At 42.2% G+C, this 21,435-nt stretch overlaps 1 protein-coding gene across 5 annotated transcripts in view; it reads right to left on the bottom strand.

The window, feature by feature from the left end:
• The window catches only part of NEK6 (NIMA related kinase 6), a 377,987-nt gene that overhangs the window by 144,718 nt on the left and 211,834 nt on the right, over nt 1-21,435 (bottom strand). For all 5 annotated transcript variants that reach the window (XM_040324861.1, XM_040324863.1, XM_040324864.1 and 2 more), the window contains 2 exons: nt 15,604-15,714; nt 4,605-4,713 (listed from right to left, as the gene is read on the bottom strand). In XM_040324861.1, coding sequence (XP_040180795.1) covers nt 4,605-4,713; nt 15,604-15,714 — 220 coding nt within the window. The remainder of the gene's footprint in view (nt 1-4,604; nt 4,714-15,603; nt 15,715-21,435) is intronic.

Below are 21,435 nucleotides of genomic sequence, written 5' to 3'. Positions count from 1 at the left end.
GCTGTTGACTCGGCGAACCCCGGTTCTTCTGCAGCTCTCCGGTGCCTTCTTCTTCAGCGCTGGCTGCCTGCTATCTTTGTGTGTTAGCTCGATTTCAAACAGGCAGCCGGCGCGGTCTTCTGTGACGTCAGGGTCTCCTCTTCTGTTCTTCTCCCCTCTTCCGATGTTGACTCGTCGCCTGTTGTCGCTGTAATGATGGAAGCGCGCCTTGCATCCCATTTATATAGGCATCACCGTCCCATCATGCTCCAGTAGGTACCCACGTGGTGGGTGCACGTGGGTAGGCACCCACCACGTGGGTACCTACCGGAGCATGATGGGACGGTGATGCCTATATAAATGGGATGCAAGGCGCGCTTCCATCATTACAGCGACAAGAGGCGACGAGGCAACATCGGAAGAGGGGAGAAGAACAGAAGAGGAGACCCTGACGTCACAGAAGACCGCGCCGGCTGCCTGTTACTAATTGAGCTAACACACAAACATAGCAGGCAGCCAGCGCTGAAGAAGAAGGCACCGGAGAGCTGCAGAAGAACCGGGGTTCGCCGAGTCAACAGCGGAAGAGGGGAGAAGATGGAAGAAGCTCCCCGGAGTCCGGAGAAGCCCCTCCCGGAGAGCGGAGAAGACCCCCGGAGAGCGGAAGACCCCCGGAGAGTGGAAGAAGAAGCCCCCCTGCTAATTGAGCTAATAACGAAGACAGGGGGGGCATCCGGAGCAGAATAATAAAATATTTTAAAAAGCCTTGTGTTGTGTGTTTACTAACTAACTTTTTGCCTACAGGTGAATGGATAGGGGTACGATGTACCCCATATCCATTCACTTAGGGTGGGGGGCCGGTATCTGGGGGCCCCCTTATTAAAGGGGACTCCCAGATTCCGATAAGCCCCCGCCCGCAGACCCCGACAACCAATGGCAAGGGTTGTCGGGAAGAGGTCCTGTCCTCATCAACATGGGGACAGGGTGCTCTGAGGTGGGGGGGCCCGCAGTGCGCCCCCCTGCCCCAGAGCACCCAACCCCCCCATGTTGAGGGCATGCGGCCTGGCACGGCTCAGGAGGGGGGGGGACGCTCGCTCGTCCCCACTCCCATCCTGACCGGCCGGGTAGCGTGCTTTGGATACGGGTCTGGTATGGATTGTAGGGGGACCCCCTACATCAATTTTTCGGCGTGGGGGGGTCTCCTTACAACCCATACCAGACCTAAGGGCCTGGTATGCTCCTGGGGGGGAACCCATGCCGGTTTTGTCTTTACAAATTGCCGTGGAGTTCTCCCTCGGGAATGCATACCAAATGCCGTCGCTGGAATGGGCTTTTACATGGTGTGACTAACTTTACACTTTGTAGAACCAGCCCTAATTTTACACTTGCAAAATAACACTTACGGCGAAAAAAAGAAGCTGGAAAGCTTTGTGGATCGCCTTAAGTGCTAATTTGCATACTAGAAACGGCATTTCGACTCGAAATGCCCCCAGCGGCGGATGCGGTACTGCATCCTAAGATTCGGCAGTGTAATTCAATTACACATGCTGGATCTTCTGCCTAACTTTGGAAAAAGCCTTTTGAGGATCGTTTCCAAAGTTACACACAGACTGAACAGCAGTTAAGTCGGCGTATCTCTTTTGAGGATCTGGCCCTATGTTTTTTTCAACCCGATTATTGTTAAACCGGCCTTGCCTATACACGATCGTGAAAAAAAAAATGCTCTAGCAAAGTGCGGTGACGTACAACACGTACGACGGCACTATAAAGGGGAAGTTTTATTTGGATGGCGCCACCCTTGGGGCTGCTTTTGCTAATTTTGTGTTAGTAAAAGACGATTTGCGCCTTTCAGTCTGTTACAGCGTGATGAATGTGCTATCTCCATTACGAACGCTAGTTTTACCAGAACGAGCGCTTTCGTTGCTTCTGAGCATGCACGTTTTTTTCACGTCGTTAAAGCTCACACACGACCATTTTTTACGACGTTAAAAACGACAACGTTAAAAACGACAACGTTAAAAATTACGTGAAAATTTAGAGCATGTTATAAATTTTTAATGCCCATTTTTTACTTCGTGAAAAATGCTATGGAGCCCACACACGATCGTTTTTAATGACATTAAAAAAATGTCATTTTTTAAATCCCGAAAAACGGTCGTGTGTACGCGGCATTAGTTTAAAAAAAAATAAGCTGCAATCAGTTTTTCAATCAATATTTATTTTTGTAATTGAATTATGGAATGTGAGCAGACTTAATGGTTGCATAACATGAAGTGTCTGCTATATAATTGATTAGCCAGAAATTCCTCTTCTGCACACTTGTCTTTTTTAGTCTTACACTGTTATTAGGCCCTGTATTCCATCATTTCCAGACTTTGGTTTGCCCAACTGCCATCCACTGTCATGTAAGAATACTGTAGTGGTTATTGAAAGTATTCCCATGGGGCAGGTGGGCATGGCGTAGCCTATTAATCGGGAAAGTAAAGCCCTGGTAATAAAGAAAATCTAATCAGGGAAGCATGTATAGGGAGTTATTCTGGCTCATAAAGGTTATAGCCAACACCTTGAAGTACCAGCTCTTAGGTGGAATTTTACTTATAAAATGCATGTCACATTAATGGCAATAGGACAAGGGGCAACATTGACACAGCATACAAGAAAAAGTAGGCAGAAATGATATAGTAAAGTTATTTTGCAAGGAATTGGAGTAGGGTAATGGAAAAAGGAAAAGTATATGTGCAGCCATTTTTGGACAAAGTAGGGAAGGGTTATAACCCCTGTCAATTGTTTATTACTGTCTGTTCCCCTTCTAGATATATTTTCCCTATCTATATGTCCTTGTGGCTAGGGATGGGCTGGATCCAAACTTAGTCTGAATTCGATTTTCCCCAAACCTGCGCAAAGCTGTCACATGATCGCATCCCCGCTAACCCAATAAGCTGGGGGAGTGAGATTTTTCCCTAAATATATGAGTTGAGCTGGGTTCGAATTTGAACTCAGTCTGAATTCAATTTGCCCCAAACATGTAGAAAGCTGTCACACAATCGCATCCCTGCCAACCCAATGAGCTGAGGGAGAGAAGTTTTAGTGGACCTATGTTTTAGTGAACCACACAAAAATGAACTACCTATGCGTTGTAGTGCACTGAAAAAAAAAGTTAAGAGTCTATCTAAAGGTCTATTATTATGTGCTGGCAGCTAATTTAAAATGAATGGCCTGCCTTAAAGAAGAACTAAACCCACCGATTTAACTGTTTCCCAAAACATTACCTTCAAGGCATGATCTCAATGGAATGCCCCATACACACGATCAGTTTTCCTGGCGGTAAAAAGTCACCCGGGAAAACCTAGGGGTAAGCCAAGAACCTGCTTGGCAGCTTTTTCCCCCTACACACGGCTGGATTTCCTGGCAGGAAAACTGCCATGAGAGCTTTGGCCGGGAATCTCGTTTGTGTGTATGCTCCACCGCAGTGTTTCCCACGGGAAAAAGACAGCCGGGAATCCTGGCAGGAAAAAATAAAACATGTTCTCATTTTCGCTGTCGGGAAAACTGCCATGGAGCATACACACGGCCAGTTTTCCGGGCCAACAGCTGTCATGGCTGTTTTCCCGAAGGGAAAACTGGTCGTGTGTACGAGGCAGAACTGTCAATCAAATGACTGCTGTTCACTTTATTCCAATGCATGCAACAATGCACTGCAAAGATCTAAATATGGCATTAGTGTTTTTACATTGAGAGAATTGTGGTTCCAGTGGGATTTCGTTAAAGCAAAACTAAAGTTCTACAGTAGCCAACAGCAAGCAGGCAGGCTCTTTATTGCAGAAGAGACACATAGGGGGTTATTTACGAAAGACAAATCCACAAGTGCAAAGTGCACTTGAAATTGCACTGAAAGTGCATTTGGAAGTGCAGTCACTGTAGATCCGAGGGGGACATGCAAGGAAAATAAAAAACAGCATTTTAGCTTGCACATGATTGGATGAGAAAATCAGCAGAGCTTCCCCTCATTTCAGATCTTCCCCTCATATTTACAGCGACTGCACTTCCAAGTGCACTTTTAGTGCACTTTCAAGTGCACTTGTAGTGCAAAGTGGAGTTGCCTTTCGTAAATAACCCTGATAATGTTTCTTTTGCAATAAAATACACTTACCTGCCTACTTGCTGTCTTCTTTGGCATAGCTAACTTTGCTGGCACAGTCACTATGTGCTGGGATGACTGATCCCTGCATGCACAAGAGTAAGATCATCCCATGCCAACCAATGAAGATGGCTGCAGATCGGCACACAGCAGAAAATGCAGATGGGGACCTTTAAACAAAGGTGTGTTTAGATCAACTTTAGGGGAACAATTTCAATATTAATAGCTCTGCACAGTATGCCAGTCCTGCACATTAATGCAATTAATAAAAACATAAATAATACAAATAAGTCCAACGTTATCCAGTTTTGATGACTATGAATTACTTTTCATTTGTTCTGTTGTCTGCTTAGTAAAAGCTATGAGGTTGCTGTTTGATAAGTAGTTATATGCAGTAAGCATACAGAAGCAGCTGTGCTCCTGTACAGGCATGCAGGATTAGGTGTTTACTCTTCAGGATGAACAGGTCATGGCTGGATATTGAGATTACCTCTGTGCATGATCCGGCGGGAATGCATATGTTCCACGGCACTGCACGACTGCACAAAATACTTCCATACAGTTCTCTCTGGTATTAATCGCTTCTGTTTCTTAAAATACTGTAAGGAGAAAGAAAACAATCCTTGTCACAAGATAGCGTTCAAGAACGCAAAAAAAGGTGAAAGGTCGAAAAAGTGGGAAGATAATGCATAACATGTCTAGAAGGGTTCACAGATAGCAGAAGTGAAACACCAGAAAGGGAAAAACATAAAATGAATAACAGAAAAAAAAATGAGAATCTGAAGGTGTGCAGTAAATAGGAACTAAAAATATAAATGGCTAAAAAAGGGCAAGGGCAGAAAAATGGCCTTGAAGACACACACATTCTCTTTTACACTTTATTTTCAAAATACTAGTTCCCCTATGCACCAATATAGCATTCATGTACTTTTTTGGCAAACAATATCGAAGCTTTCTATTACATCTACAGTCACTTACTTTTCTTGTCCTAATCCATGTTTCTAGACGTTTCCATTTGTAATGTCTTTCTTCCTGATCCGACTTTAGGTCATGACACAGGAAGGAGTTGACCAGCTGACTCCATTAGCACACACCCTGCATCATCCACCCACCCATTCCCAGGTGCACAATTTTTTAAATGAAATGAAATGCAATCAATCAGTGATCACACTTCTCACTAAATACAGAATATACATTCAGATTGTATAGTGTATGGCCATGTTTATACACCTAAAATTACTAGTGGCACTTTCAGTGCACACCAAACACAGAACCAACACATTTTGTGTGAAAAAACAAGGGGCAAATACTGCAAACACGCACAGTAAAAAAAACTCACAACCCACAAAACACCAAAATGTCCCATTAACCATATGTAGTGCAACCAGGTGAAATTAACAGGCTGCCCTATGCATGTCACAGGAAAAATGAGACACAAAATGGGCGTTCCCACTATGCTAGATGCAAATGTGGCCTGAAAGTAAAATTGGTGCAGTAACACAAGAACAATGAGGCTCCATTCACATCTGTGTGTTTCCGTGCATTTCAGAAATGCGCTGCACCAAAAATCACAGTAAAAATTTTCTTCTTTGGGGCGATTCCTGTGTGTAGGGCAGCCCATTCACGTGGATGGACTACCATATGTGTGATGAGTCAAAATGCTCCAAAACGCCTCCCCCTTGCTAAAAAAAACGCACGTGGGAATGCGAGTTCCGGCTATGCAGAGATGTAAATGGGGCTTGACAGTTGAGAGATTCTGTCCACTTCCTCCTATGTACTTGTGTAAAGATGGTCATACACTATGCAATCTGATTGTGTATTTAGTGAGAAGGGTGATACATTAAAACCTAAAAAATTTAAAATCAGCGCAAGGGACATTACTTACCTTCAGTTAGATCAGGGATCCTCAAACTACGGCCCTCCAGCTGTTGCGGAACTACACTTCCCATGAGGCATTGTAAAACTCTGACATTCACAGACATAACTAGGCATGATGGGAATTGTAGTTCCTGAACACCTGGAGGGCCATAGTTTGAAGACCCCTGAGTTAGATGTTTCTTGCGCTTCTGTGTCCCCCTTTCACAGAAATCCTCCTCCTCCGATTCCCCACCCCACCGCTGTAATCTACCAGTGTGATGGGAATTATTAGAATTAAGAGGCTGTGACAGGCACCCATCAAGAGTGCCTGACTATGCCCACCCTTTTTGCCCACTCCTCCATTCTTTATGTTATTATAGTTTCTATCAATGAAATGCAATCTATGAATGGAGGGGGCAGACCTATCATCCACCCATCCTCCATTCACAGTCCTTGTTTCATCCATGGAAACTGTATTAACAACTACTGTGAATAGAGGAGCTGGGTGGTCTTGATGAGTGTCCAGCACAGCCCATTGATTCTGTCAACCCCAACCCACTTTACGATTCTGATCATGGGGGTGGGGGGGCATTGGAGGAGGAAGATTTTAGTAAAAGGAGAACACAACTGCACAATGAACACATTTTTTTTAATGGTAAGTAATATCCCTTGTGCTGTTTTTTTTTTCTCTGAATAATTAAACAGGCTTTTTGTAAGAATTGAATGTATAAATTGCTAAACAATAAATAAAAAAACAGAAATGGACAAACAAACAAACACTTCAAAAGTGAGGACAGAACCTGATTTCTTAAAAACCACCAATAATGCTTAAACTTCCTTATACAACTTACAATACAGCTATTAAAATGCAATGATTAATCTTCTTCATAAAACAAATAATTTCGCAAATTTCTTTGTAATACAGTCCCACAGTAAGTACTTCAGAACCAATTCTAGACCATTCCCAGCCTTGAGAGCTAACCTAACCCATTTACCTCATCCACTGAATCAGTTTCATAGAACAAAACTCGCTCTGACAGGTAGAGATGCCTTTTCACTGTAATGAGCATCTCTTGTCTTAATTACCTTTAACAACATATTTAATGCCTTAGAACCACAAACTGTGACAAATGGACCATTCGCCTGGAGCAAAATCTGAAAAATACATTATGAGCTTGTATAAAACAGCAAAAGCTCACTCCTATCATTCACAAAGACTATTTAAAAAGAAAAAGTAGAGAAAGTAGAAATCACAGCTAATACAAGGTAAAAAAAAACATTTTTCTGAAAGTACAACTAAATCTACTGAAAAAACGGAATAGTAGGAAGTCCAGCAATTGCACAATCATGAAGAAAATGTTTTTTTTGCCTGTTTTGCCTGATTCATAGTTTCAGTCTTGATTAGTGACCACTGTTATTGAGGTCGAAATTTATGGGAAATCCAACATTTTTAAGTTGTCACACGAACAAAAGGTAATGGAAAGTCTTCCAATAAAGATGGGTTCAAACCTTACTGTAATGAAATTACCTTTAGCCCTTACCTAGGAATGTTCTTCTTATCATGTGCACTTTATATTTATATTTAATACATTTTGTAATTTTGGATTAATCATATAGTCAGTGTATTCATGATAGTCTTCTGGTTGTTTCGGCTTCTTTTACCGGAATATTTTTATATATATATGCAGCAAAGGACTGAAACACTGACACTCTTACACATGATATATATCTATAGCCTCATCTCTATAATTTTCTGATAAAGATGCCTGTTCTAGAAACATCAAAAGTGGCAAAAAAGCATCACTTTCCACTGGCTTCCTGTTGCGTCTCCAGTACAGAAAGCCAAGGGAAATATCCACAACAGAACGTAGACAGCAAAAAAATAAACTGACAGGGGTTCAAATCTTTAAACCCTTCCATTCTACTTAAAATAAAAGAAACTGTTTTGGCTATAAGTATAACTATAGGCAAAACTTCACTTTTATTTTGGTTATAACCCCTGTTGGTTCATTTTTTTCCATCCTTATCCCATTGGGCAGATTTAACTTCACTCCCTGTCCCATAGCCAAGACAGAAAGTGAATTGAAATCCCTGTAAATCAAGGGAATCCCTTGGGTCCCCCCCAATTCACCAGAACAAAGCCCCCCTTAGGATTTCCCCTCTACTACTTTTCTGGGGATAACCCAAAATTTGGGGGGTTTCTTGCTTTCAATAATAATGGTAAACAGGACAAACTGAGAGGGTGAGTCTTTGTAACAGAGAAACAGACAGCAATAATCCCTTTTCTCTCTGTCCAAAACTAAAAATGTTCTATATTTAAACTATCTATTGAGAAAAGGCTCAACAAATGTGTAAATATATACAGTATTAGCCAGATTCACATATGGTGGCGTATCTTTATGACGGCGTAGCGCATCCCATTTGCTCTACGCCAACGTAACATAGTGAGGCAAGTACTGTATTCACAAAGCACTTGCTCCCTAAGTTACGTCGGCGTAGCGCAAATGGCCCGGCGTAACCCCGCCTAATTCAAAGTAGGCATGTAGTGGGCAGGCTTCATTTAAATTAACCTTGACCCCATGTAAATGAGGGCCGTTGGTACGGTGCTCAGAATCACGTCGCAAATACTCATTGCTTTCGACGTGAACGTAACCTACGCCCAGCCCTATTCACGTACGATTACGCAAACAACGTAAAATCCGACAGCTGTTCCGTCGTCCATACCTTGCATGGGATGTGCCATCTTTTTGGTGGCTTTTCTTTATGCCGGAAAAACGCCTTACGTAAACAGCGTATCGGGCGCAAGTACGTTCGTGAATCGGCGTATCTAGGTCATTTGCATATTCGATGCGTAAATCCACGTACACGCCCCTAGCGGCCAGCGTAAATATGCAGCCAAGATACCACGGCGTAGGAGACTTACGCCAGGCGTATCTTGGCCAAATTTAAGCGTATCTGGTTTCCATAATACGCTTAAATATACGACGGCGCACATTCGGACTTACGACGCCGTATCTACTGATACGCCGTCGTAAGTCTTACTGAATCCGGCTATATATATATCTATATAAATATATAGATATATCTATATAGACATATAGATATTTCTATATATCTATATATCTTTAAGCCCCAAAAAAATTGGGGTGGAGCTACAACACTTGAATTTTACTTTTAGTTTTATTTCAAAGAAGGGATTTACAGTAAGTAAACACGAATTGCACCAGATAGATTAAAAATATAGCATTATGCTTTATGATACCAGAGTATATATATACATATGTATATACACATATACAAACAGTATAGTGAGCACACCCCTTACATTTTTAAAAATATTTTATTATATCTTTTCATGTGACAACACTGAAGAAATTACACTTTGTTACAATATAAAGTGGTAAGTGTACAGCTTGTATAACAGTGTAAATTTGCTGTCCCCTCAAAATAACTTATCACTGTGGCAACAAAAGTGAGTACACCCCTAAGTGAAAATGTCCAAATTGGGCCCAATTAGCCATTTTTCTCCCCAGTGTCATGTGACTCGTTAGTGTTACAAGGTCTCAGGTGTGAATGGGGAGCAGGTGTGTTAAATTTGGTGGAAAAATGGAAAGAAACTGTGCTAAAATAACAGAAAGAAAAAATGCAACGTGGTCACAGTCTAATCCCTCCAGGTGCTGCGATTACCGTGTAAAACAATAAATACAAGAAATAAACATAAAAAAATATATAAATCGCGCTACCTAAACCACCCTTCTTGGCAAACGCATACGTATGCAAGAGGGTAATCTCTAGTGCTATATGTGAAAGGCTGGCTGCTATATCAGAAAAGTGACCTATTGTGGCCACTAGAGTGCAACATGCTGCCACCTCAAAATCCCTCAGTAATCATAGTGATAGTGATTCCAAAGAAAAAAACAGAAACAAAAACAGAAACAAATGACATTTGGATCAAAGATCATCAATTGAATGTAAATGTGGCTATGAATGGGTTAATAAACAGTCCAAAATGTTGACAGTAGAGAGTCCATAAACAGCAGATAAGATGTCAAACACCCGTGCATCTGTGCCACATTAAAGGTTGGTTGTAAACGTGTCCAAAAGAAAAGAGTGACATGTCCTTCACCAGACTTATAGATTGGCCTCTTACCGAATTCCCACGATCCCTTAAGACAAGGGGTCAAAACCAGCATATAATAGGTGCCAATCTCGCAGTTTCAGATATGCAGTCCTGATGGATCTTGTTTCCCAAGAAATTTCAGCAATATCAATGCCCACCATGTAAGAAACAGTGACAGCTCCACATAGTGCATTAAATGTGTAGAAATTTATTTAAAAAAAGGTTAAAATTGCACTTACAGTTATGCTGTTATGATAGGAACTTCTTGGGTGACGACAGCGCTGTCGTCACCTAACAAGTTCCTATCATTCCCCCAGTGGACGGATGCCTGAGAGTTTTGTGTACCGGCCAGCACATTAAATTCAAGGCACATTTTAAACTGCATAACTGTAGTGCGATTTATATATTTTTTAATTTTTTATTTTTTTGTGTTAAATTTGGTGTTATCACTCTCACTCTCTCATAATGGTCACTGGAAGTTCAATATGGTACATCATGGCAAAGAACTCTCTGAGAATCTGAAAAAAAATAATTGTTGCTCTGCATAAAGATGGCCTACTGCTATAAGGAGATGGTCAAGACCCTGAAACTGAGCTGCAGCATGGTGGCCAAGACCATACAGTGGCACAACAGGACAGGTTCCACTCAAAACAGGCCTCGCCATGGTCGACCAAAGAAGTTGAGTGCACATGCTCAGCATCATATCCAGAGGTGGGAAATAGATGTATAAGTGCTACCAGCATTGAAGGGGTTGAAGGGGTGGGGGGTCCGCCTGTCAGTGCTCAGACCATACACCGCACACTGCAACATTGTTCATTGAGGGAATCATGTATGCCAACATGTACTGTGACATACTGAAGAGGAGTATGATCCCCTCCCTTCAGAGACTGGGCCACAGGGCAGTATTCCAACATGATAACGAACCCAACCACACCTCCAAGACGACCACTGCCTTGCTAAAGAAGCTGATAGACTGGCCAAGCATGTCTATAGATATAAACCCTATTGAGCATCTGTGGGGCCATCCTCAAAACGGAAGGTGGAGGAGCGCAAGGTCTCTAACATCCACTAGCTTCTTGATGTCATCATGTAGTGGAAGAGGATTTCAAAGGCAACCAGTGAAGCTCTGGTGAACTCCATGCTCAAGAGGGTTAAGGCAGTGCTGCAAAATAATGTTGGCCACACAAAATATTGACACTTTGGGCACAATTTGAACATTTTGGACAATTTGGACATTTTTACTTAGGGGTGTACTCACTTTTGTTGCCAGCGGTTTAGACATTAATGGCTGTGTTTTAAGTTAGTTTGAGGGGACAGCAAACTTACACTGTTATACAAGCTGTACACTCACTACTTTACATTGTATACGCATACTGAATATTTATATTGCTTGGTAATATGATTGCTGGACTATCTTATGGTGAAAATAGCTCAGTCTAATAATTGTCATCTGCTATAATTTACTGGATGGTGAGCATTACAATAATATAGTAAAGAGTAGTATATGAACAACAATCTTTAAAGAATTACTTCAATATGGTGGTAAACATCCCTTATTGGGAGTGACTTAAAAATATGGAAAGGATGGTTGAGAAATATTACTATTGTAATGGGAAAGCTAGAAGGATCCATGAAAGACTGAAAGAAGCAGGGCTGAAGACGGTCAGAGTTAACAGCAATTATGAAGGAAATATGCAGACCAGTGTCCAGCTATTGTTGGGTATTGCCTCTCTTAAAGCAGGCTTACCTGTAGGTATTATTTTATTATTAGGCAAAATGTATATAGTGCCAACAGTTTGCACAGCACTTTACAATATAAAAGGGAGATGGTACAGTTACAAAACAATAAAATACAAGAGGGTTAAGAGGGCCCTGTTCATAGGAGCTTACAATCTACCGGTAATAGCGTGGGGAAAGTGGTATAAAAGGTTGTAACTGTGGGGGATGAGCTGATGAAAGTGAAAAAAGATTAGTTAGAGGGTTTTCGCCTAAAGCAGGTATCTCCAAACTCCAGCTGTTGCAGAACTACATGTCCCATGAGGCATTGTAAAACTCTGACATTTACAGACATGACTAGGCATGATGGGAATTGTAGTTGCTGAATATCTTGAGGGCCATAGTTTGGAGACCCCTGGCCTAAAGGGCGCCAGAGTAGGAGATAGCCAGAAAGATTGAGGTAGAGAGTTCCAGAGGATGAGAGAGGCTCTGGAGAAGTCCTGCTGATGAGCATGGGAGGCAGAGTCAAGGGAGCTTGAGAGCAGAGGTCTTGAGAGGAGTATAGTGGACAGTTTACGTGATTTTTGGAGGCAAGATTGGTTTTGTAGCTTGGGGCAGAGTTGTGAATGGCTTTGCATGTTGCTGTTAGTATTTTGAATTTAATTCAGTGTAGGGATTTGCGGAGAGAAGTGGCAGACACTGAGTGGTTGGTAAGGTAGATGAGTCTGGCAGCAGCATGATAGGCTGAAGAGGGGATAGCCTATGGAGAGGTAGGCCTATGAGAAGGGAGTTGCAATTGTCAAGGCGAGAGATAACAAGGAAGTGAATGATTATCTTAATAGTTTCATTAGCTAAAAATGGAGATGTTACAGAGGTGAAGTCTACAAGGTTTGACAATAATTGGATTTGGGGCTGAAGGGACAGATCAGAGTCTAGGATTATACCTAGTACCCTGGCGTGAGGGGAGGGATTGATGGTTGCATTATTGACCTTAATGGAAAAATCATGGAGGGAGGCATGGGCAGGGGGGAATATTATCAGCTCAGTTTTAGAGAGATTTTGTACTAACTGACATCCATGCTGATATGTCAGTTAGTAAGTAAGTAAGAGGAGACAGAATGAGTGAGGTGAGGAGTAGACAAATAGATTTTTGATGTCATCGGTGTCGAGATGGTATTGAAAGCCATGGGAGGTTATCAAGTGACCAAGGGAGGAGGTGTAGATAGAGAATAGAAGCCATGGGGGACCACTACAGAAAGAGGAAGTGGGGAGGAGGAAAAAGAGTTATATAGGTAACACTGAAGGAGCGCTGTGATAGGTAAGAGGAAAACCAGGATATAGCAGAATCTTGGAGGCCAAGGGAACTGAGTTTTTTGAGAAGCAGTGGGTGGTCAACAGTATTAAAGGTTGCAGAGAGGTCAAGTAGTAGGAGTATGGAGTGGTGGCCATTGGTTTTAGCAGTTAGTAAATCATTAGTGTGTTTTAGTTTCTGTGAAGTGCTGCGATCGAAAGTCAGACTGTAAGGGGCCAAGAAGGTTGTTTTCAATGAGGAAGGAGCCAAGACGGTTGTAGACTAAACGTTCTAAGTTTAGAGGTCATTGGAAGCAATGAGATGGGTCTTAAGTTGTTCAGGTTGGTGGGGTTCAGTGAGGGCTTTTTAAGTACAGGAGTGATCTGTGCATGCAGGTACAGTTAATATCTCCCACACAGTACACAATAGTAGTACACAGTAGAAGCTGGTGACTTCACCAGTGCACTGCACTTTCAATGAACGCATGCAGTGCTGTAGCTGTGACTTGAAAGGAAGGTAGGGTTAAGACAGCAGCCCTGTCAGCAATGACAGAGCACCACTGGAGGGCTTCATTTTAAGGTAAGTCTTTCATAATGTGCTAGTATGTGGTTTTCTACTGCTTTAAATAACTTTGACCTGGAGTGTAGTGTTATCTACCTTTTATTGCGAAGCAGATTAGTATTTAAAAATTTTTCCCCCTGTTTTTCCTCTGTGTACAGCATAATTTTATTTTACAACTTTGTCTTTTTCACTAAACCAGCCAGGAAATACATTTCAGAGCTTGATGGGCCACTTTTTTTCAGAAGAAAGTAGGGATGCAAGATACCCTTTTTCATTGGCAAGTACGAGTACCGATATTTTCGATCAAGTATTCATGGATACCGAGTACCAATACTTTGTGGTGTGATTCCGACTGTGTACATCAGCGGCTGCGGCTTGGGCTCCTTCTGCCTCTCCCATTACTTTGTTCCCCCACATCTACAGAGGATCTCTACTCCAGCCTTCAGCAGTTCAAGCCATCCACTGGACCCCCTCCCTGTCCCCACAGTCCCGCTGTACCAGATTGCTACCATCCCCCACTGTCAGACATCGTAAAGCCGCTTCACCGGTCAAAGATTTGAAATCTCCACAGCTTTCTCTCCTCACTGTACTGACAGTATGGGCTAGATAGCTTCTGATTGGTAAGCACCGTTCTTGTGACCGTGCTGACCAATTAGAATCCCTGTAGTCCGTACAGTCAGCACTGCAAGGAGAGGAGAGAAAGCCATGGGGATTTCAAATCCCTGGACCGGTGAAGCTATTTTTCTGTGTCTGACAGTGGGTGATGACAGCAATCTGGTACAGTGGGACCGGGGGGCATGGGGAGGGGGTCCAGTGGATGACCGGAACCGCTGAATCGCGGGGGGAGAGAGCCACTGGAGATGTGGAGAACAAGCCATAGGAAAAGCAGAAAGAGCCCAAGCCACAGCCACAAATGTCCACAGTCGGATTGGAAGTCAGAGATGATGGAAGCCATCATGCAGGGAGGTTTCCCGTTCTGTTCCTGTGTGAACACAGGCTCTGAGCAGGAAAACTCCTGTCTATTGGTCTCCAGCAAGACCTGGATACAAGGTTCCCTCCCAAGATTCTTCAAAGCCTCTGGACTTTAGAACCCAATCTGGGTGTTACCAATCACAGAGAAAACAGAAAAACAATTTTCTCCGCTCAGGGGAGATTTTCTAGAGCCCCTGAATCTGCATCAGTGAGATCTCTGTATAGGCTTTAATTCTTCTAACCCAATGGCAGGGTACAGCACTGTAACAATGTATATTATAAATAATTATTGTAGGCAGAAGTAGTTCCCTTATGCCTACCTTTTGCTTCAGCCTTCATGGGTAGGTGCCTTAACTGGACCACCTGCCTCTCCTCAACATATTACAAAGTCATACATGCTTCTATTATGCGTAGTTGAGAAGAAAGTGTGAATACTGAACATCTTGTATTACTTACTATTTTTTAAGTCAGTAAAACAGTGGACAGACCTTACATAATTAAACTGATCTTTCCTGCAATAGGGTGTCTTAAGACAAAATTGGAAACTTCTGAATGACTTAGATAGATTTACCATTAGTCAGTTCTATCTTCATATCTGGAATATAAGCAGGAATGGATCATAGAATCAGCACTTAAACTCAGAAGGATCTTGCTTAAGAACTACATTTCCTGCTCATCTGGAAGTACCTATTGTCTGAGAGAGAAGCATGCATTAACTGTTACAGTGCCAAGCAAACAATTCTTAGAGACCATAATGGTGCTGTATGCAATTAATGCATTATATGCCCTTTATCCTCAACCATAGCTTATTCACAGAAACTGATGATTGGTAATAATTGAATATTCTATAATGTTTAGCAATATTCTTTGTGACATAAGTGCTCCCTGAAGCATGTTCAAAATGCTAAACCATATGCAGAGCACTTAGAAAATGCATTCCTCGTAGGTAAAATTGAGGTCTATTGTCCTTACTTTAATCATTTGAGAAAGATCTCCCGCATCTGCCAGTTCCAGGACAATATTCAACTCATTGTCTTCAATGAATGAGTCCAGATACTTAATAATGTTTGGGTGATTCAATTGCTGTATAAAAAAAAACACACACACAGAAAAAATATGAACATCAGATAATATAACAAAATAAAAACTCAATCTGACTAATGGTTGGAAAAAATAGATTTGAATTCTGATTACCATTACCATTTTAGACAAAACCGCTTTCATTAAAAAAAATATGTCCCTCAGTTAAAAACCTACATGGCCATAACCATTCAACAACATTTTCATATACTAAGGTGCAGTGCGTTAGGCCTCGTACACACGGCCGAGAAACTCGACGGGCCAAACACATCGTTTTGCTCGTCGAATTCCTTGTGAAGCCGCCGAGGATCTCGGCGAGCCAACTTTTCCCATTGCCGTCGGGGAAAAAGAAGACATGCTTTCTTTTTGGCCCGACAAGATCCTTGTCGGTTTCCTCGTTGAAAAGTGTACACACGACCGGTTTCCTCGGCAAAAAATAAAACCCAGCAAGCTTCTTGCTGGTTTTTGCCGAGAAACTCGGCCGTGTGTACGAGGCCTTAGGCCCCGTACACACGACCGAGGAACTCGACGTGCCAAACACATCGAGTTCCTCGTCGAGTTCAGTGTGGAAGCCGCCGAGGAACTTGGCGGACCGACTTTTGCCATTGAACAACGAGGAAATAGAGAACATGTTCTCTATTTCCTCGCCGAGGTCCTCGTCGGCTTCCTCGGCCGAAAGCTTACACACGGCCGGGTTTCTCGGCAGAATTCAGCTCTGAACCGAGTTTCTGGCTGAATTCTGCCGAGAAACTCGGTCATGTGTACGGGGCCTAAGAGTTAGGCAGGACTTTCAGAGAATCTCAATGCAGTAAAAAAAAAAAATGTCCTGATTTTTTTCAAAAAAACACAACATACAGAACAATTACATCTGTGAATTGTGTTGTGCAGCAGTGGACTGTAAATAAGCTTTGGGGTACAATTAACAATGAATGGCAATACACAGTGCATTGCCTTGCACACCTTAAAGCTGAATTGCAGCAATTCACTTTGTAAACTGTGTTGTCTTACAATGGGTCTTACAAGGCCATGCCACTTTGTGGAACTTAAGCCTCGCACACGCGCATGGTTTTCTCGGCCAGAAACAGCAAGAAAACTGCTGGCAGAGCTTTTTGCAGAGAAAACTGTTCGTGTGTATGTTTTTTTGTCAAGAAAACTGCCTGAATCCCGACGAGAAAAATAGAGAACCTGCTCTCTATTTTCTCGTCATGATTCTCATCGGACTGTTTTACGACGAGAAAACCAGTCGTGTGTATGCTTAAAAAAACGTGCATGCTCAGATTTAAGAATGAGACGAGAGCGCTCCTTCTGGTAAAACTGGCGTTCGTAATGAAGATATCACATTCATCACGTTGTAACGGACTGAAAAGCACGAAGACTGAAAAGCGCAAATCGTCTCTCACCAAACATTTACTAACACACAGTAACACTAGATTAGCAAAAGCAGCCTAAGGGGTGGCGCCATTGGAATTGAACTTCCCCTTTATACTGCCGTCCTACATGTTGTACGTCACCACGTTTTAGAATGACAAGATTTTGGCTTGACAGTGTGTATGCAAGGAAAGCTAGACAAGAATCCTGTCAAGCTTGACAAGAATCCCGTCGAGAAAAACTACAGTTTTTTTCCAACGGGATTCTTGCCCGTGTGTACAAGGCTTTATTAAATTTTCATCTGATATTTACAGCTATTACTATACTCCTGGCACTTTGACACTGCCACTGCCTTCTCAAACACAGCATTTCTGCTCACATAATACAAAGTGCTCTGGGATTGGGCAGGGTGTTTTTTTTTGGGGGGGGGGGGGGGCAGTGGCTACATACAACTGTGCAGCTGCAGGAGCAGAGACCAGAAGGTCCGGCATTGGAGTGCCAGAGGTTTAGCCATAGCTATGCTCCTGGCACACAGTGAAAATAAAATGTAAATTAAAGGAATAGGTCCATGAAGTGGCATGCACCTTGTTACATAGTTAAGGTGTTGGACTTCACCCCTAGTAATTCAGAACATTTTAGAAGTGGCTGAATTCTTGGAGTTCAGTTTTAATCTTAATTGTAAAATTGACCAGACAAAATAAAGTGCCTCACTGATTCACAATGTGGGCACTCCCTCTATCAATCTGCCTCATAGGGGATTACAGAAAGCTAATATAAATCTACTACAAAGTGGGATTCTAATACTAACTTTTCATTAAATATAATGTTTTAGTTTAAAACATGGCTACATTATACAGTGGTATTTTGTATCTGCCTAGAATTCAAATTTAGACCATCAAATATTTTTATATAGTTCCAAATCGTATTACAAATTCCTATAGCTTGAATGTGCAAAAAAAAAAAGGGTTTTAAAAGTAATTAAAAAAAAGCAGTACTTTATCCTCCGGTAGTACACGACTTAAGGGACAGTTTTGCAGTAATCCAGTTTTATGCTTGTAAATCCCAAGACTCTTGACGATTGCTTAAAGAGTAACTCCATTTTTGTTAAGAAAAGAAAAACCCTATGGGTGATCTTATCTTTAGCTATGTACATTGCAAGGGTTAAAGCCTAAGTTCACATTGGAGTGATTTGTCATGCGATTTGAAAGATAAAATCGCATGACAAGTTGCAGCCTATTGGAGGCAATGGCACTGTTCCAATCGGTGCGACACAGATTTAGTGGCGCTGCACCAGTTTGCAAAAGTAGTTCCTGCACTACTTTTTACAATTTCAGGTGCGACTCAGACATCTGGGCATGAAGTCACACAAATGTCTATCAAGTAGCACCTGAAATTGCGCTGACCTTGCTACTCCGTAATTTCTGGACTTCAAGTGAAGTAGTCAGATTTCAAAGTAGCATCAATGTGAACTAGGGCTTAACAAACTTTGTTGCCGATTTCCACCTTTTGTTATTCTGAAGAAATCACTGTGTTTATCTGTGCCTATGTGCTAGATTAATCTGTATGGCAGTGGTTTTATAATTATCAACCAGCTACTGCACCTGCAGGGCTCTAATGAGGAACATTGCGGGGTCTTCATCCCTTTAAACATGACTTCCTATTGGAAGTACATTACCAAAAATGTAATTTGTGTTGCAGGGGATGCCAAAAAATCTGCCTGCCTGTTCAGGAACTGTATTTATTTAATAATTATGTCATTTTTTGTATGATTATGTGTAATATGTATTTCTTTATTACCAATAGAGTTGGCTGATTTTTGATCTCAACTATACCCCTGAGGAAGCCAAAAAAAAAAGGCGAAATATATTGGGCATTACCATCTGAGTTGTGATCCTCTTCCATAGTCTGAGCCTATATTACAAACAGGATTTTTTAACAACTTTGAAAATGCATGTCTAATCATATGTGTTTTTAACAAACCATTTGGTTCTACAGTGTATTATGTATTTTGATATACTTTTAATAAATTATTAAAAATATCTTTGTTATATTGTTCTATATATTGCACCGCTACAGTCCCACTGTTGTCCATATCTTTTCATCCATTATTATTTGGGATGAGGTGCATTACTGTGTAAAAATTGTAATCTAGGCCAACTAGACCCTATACACCATTACCATCGGTCCAAACCGATGAAAACGGACTGAAGTTCAGTTTCATCGGTCCAAACCGACTGTGTGTACGCCCCATCGGTCTGTTGTCATTCGGTCCAAAAAAAGAGAACTTGTTTTAGGCCTCATTCACACAGGCGGACTCTGTCGCTATGGAGTCCGCCTTCTCCCGTCAGCTCAGCGGGAGATCTGTCCGCAGATCTCCACTGAGCCGACGGATGACAAGCTCCTCTCTGCTCACTGAGCGGGGAGGGGCTTGTCGGGCACCACTGTGTCCTATGGAGCGATCTGATGAAAACGGACAGCATGTCGGTTTTCATCAGATCTTACCCGATCCGATCTGCATGGACGGATGGGGACATGCCCCCCATACGTCTGCTTTTAGCGGATCGGATCAGGTCGGATGTCAGCAGACATGTCTCCGCTGACATCCGACGCTCCATAGCGATGCATGGAGCGACCGTTCAGGTCCGTGACAGACGGACCCAAACGGCCCGTAGTGTGAATGAGGCCTTAAAATCGAACCGATGGACGGCTGAGCGATAGGTCGAAACCGGTGGTTAGTACACAAAAGCATCGGTTCAAAACCCGCACATGCTCAGAATCAAGTCGACGCATGCTTGGAAGCATTGAACTTCGGTTTTTTCAGCACGTCGTGTGTTTTACGTCACCGCGTTCTAAACCGATCGGTTTTGGAAACGATGGTGTGTACGCACATCAGACCATCAGTTTGCTTCAGCGGTGAACCGATGAAAACGGTCCGTCGGACCATTCTCATCGGATGGACTGACCGTGTGTACGCGGCCTAAGTGTCATTTTATGAATAATTCTCGTTTTTTTTGCACTTATGTTTATTAGCCTTAAAACAGAAAACAATATTTTTTCCTAAATCTTTTTTTTATATTCTAACGCTAAAAAAGATGGTCAGAATGGGATCGGTCAATTAACAGAAACAGGGTTGAGTATATCCCTTTGACATCTAAGTTTTCTTTCAAGTGTTGAGCAAGACGCTGACAGACACACCAAAGTGATCTTCTCAACCCTCTGAAGTATACAGCACATCAGACCTTCAACCATTACATATTAAAGCATCAGACAAGGAGCCATCCACCTGCTCTGCACTCCCACAAACTGCTGACCTTGTACTGCGTTAAATGGTTTCTTGGGATCCCACTTAAAACTTACATTATTGTTACTTTTGATTTGTTGAGCTGCTTGTAAGATGACTTCCATGCGCTCAGGGTTTGTATCAGACATAATTTATAAATGCGTACACACTGGAAAGGAATGCCCTACAGGCAGTAAAACAGATACACTCACGGCTCATTCACAACAGAATGTGACTGCTCAAACTGACTCACCAGATTCGGAGCTGTTTGATGCTGTGATTTGAGTGTTTAAACGGCATTTTTTCTCTCTGCAGGGATCCTGGCTTTGAGCATACTTGCAAATTTTCAAGTGTGAAATGTTTCAAAAATATATATATTCAGCAAAGCAATGCCCACAGGCCACTAAACATCTTTCTGTGAGATTATAGCCCATAAAATATTAGGAAGATATGTGAAAATCCATCCTGTTCTGTCAAATACATTTAAACCAGCTGGAGCCAAAGGGATGCACGTACACTGCTTGCCTTACAGAATTCAAAGCCAAGGGAATTAAAACACTGGATAGGATGGAACTATACTTTAACACAAAACCAGGCAAAATTCTCTAGACCTTAGCACAGAAAAAATATTATATGTGAGCCCAGTATGTTAACCTTTGCAAATGTTCTGGCTTTCTACATAAATAGCTCTGTTAATGTTATCTGATCCTCATCTAAGTCATAAGAATAAAGAAAGACTATTTTATTTAATTAAGAACTCCAATGCCTCGTACACACGACCAGTTTTCTGCCATGACAGCTTTTGGCCGGGAAAACTGGCCGTGTGTATGCTCCATGGCAGTTTTTCCGACAGGAAAACCGCCGGGAATCCTGGCAGGAAAAATGAGAACATGTTCTCTTTTTTCCTGCCGCGATTCCCGGCAGTCCCTTTCCCGGCAGTTTCCCTATGGGAAACACTGCGGTGGAGCATACACACGGCCGAGATTCCCAGCCAAAGCTCTCACCGCAGTTTTCCAGACGGGAAAACCTCTGGTGTGTATAGGGGGAAATTTTTTACCACCGGGAATCCCGGTCGT

This window comes from Rana temporaria, chromosome 9 (genome assembly GCF_905171775.1).
Source record: "Rana temporaria chromosome 9, aRanTem1.1, whole genome shotgun sequence".
Taxonomy (NCBI): domain Eukaryota; kingdom Metazoa; phylum Chordata; class Amphibia; order Anura; family Ranidae; genus Rana; species Rana temporaria.
Note: the sequence above shows the minus strand (reverse complement) of the source record. Positions and strands in the feature narration are given on the sequence as shown.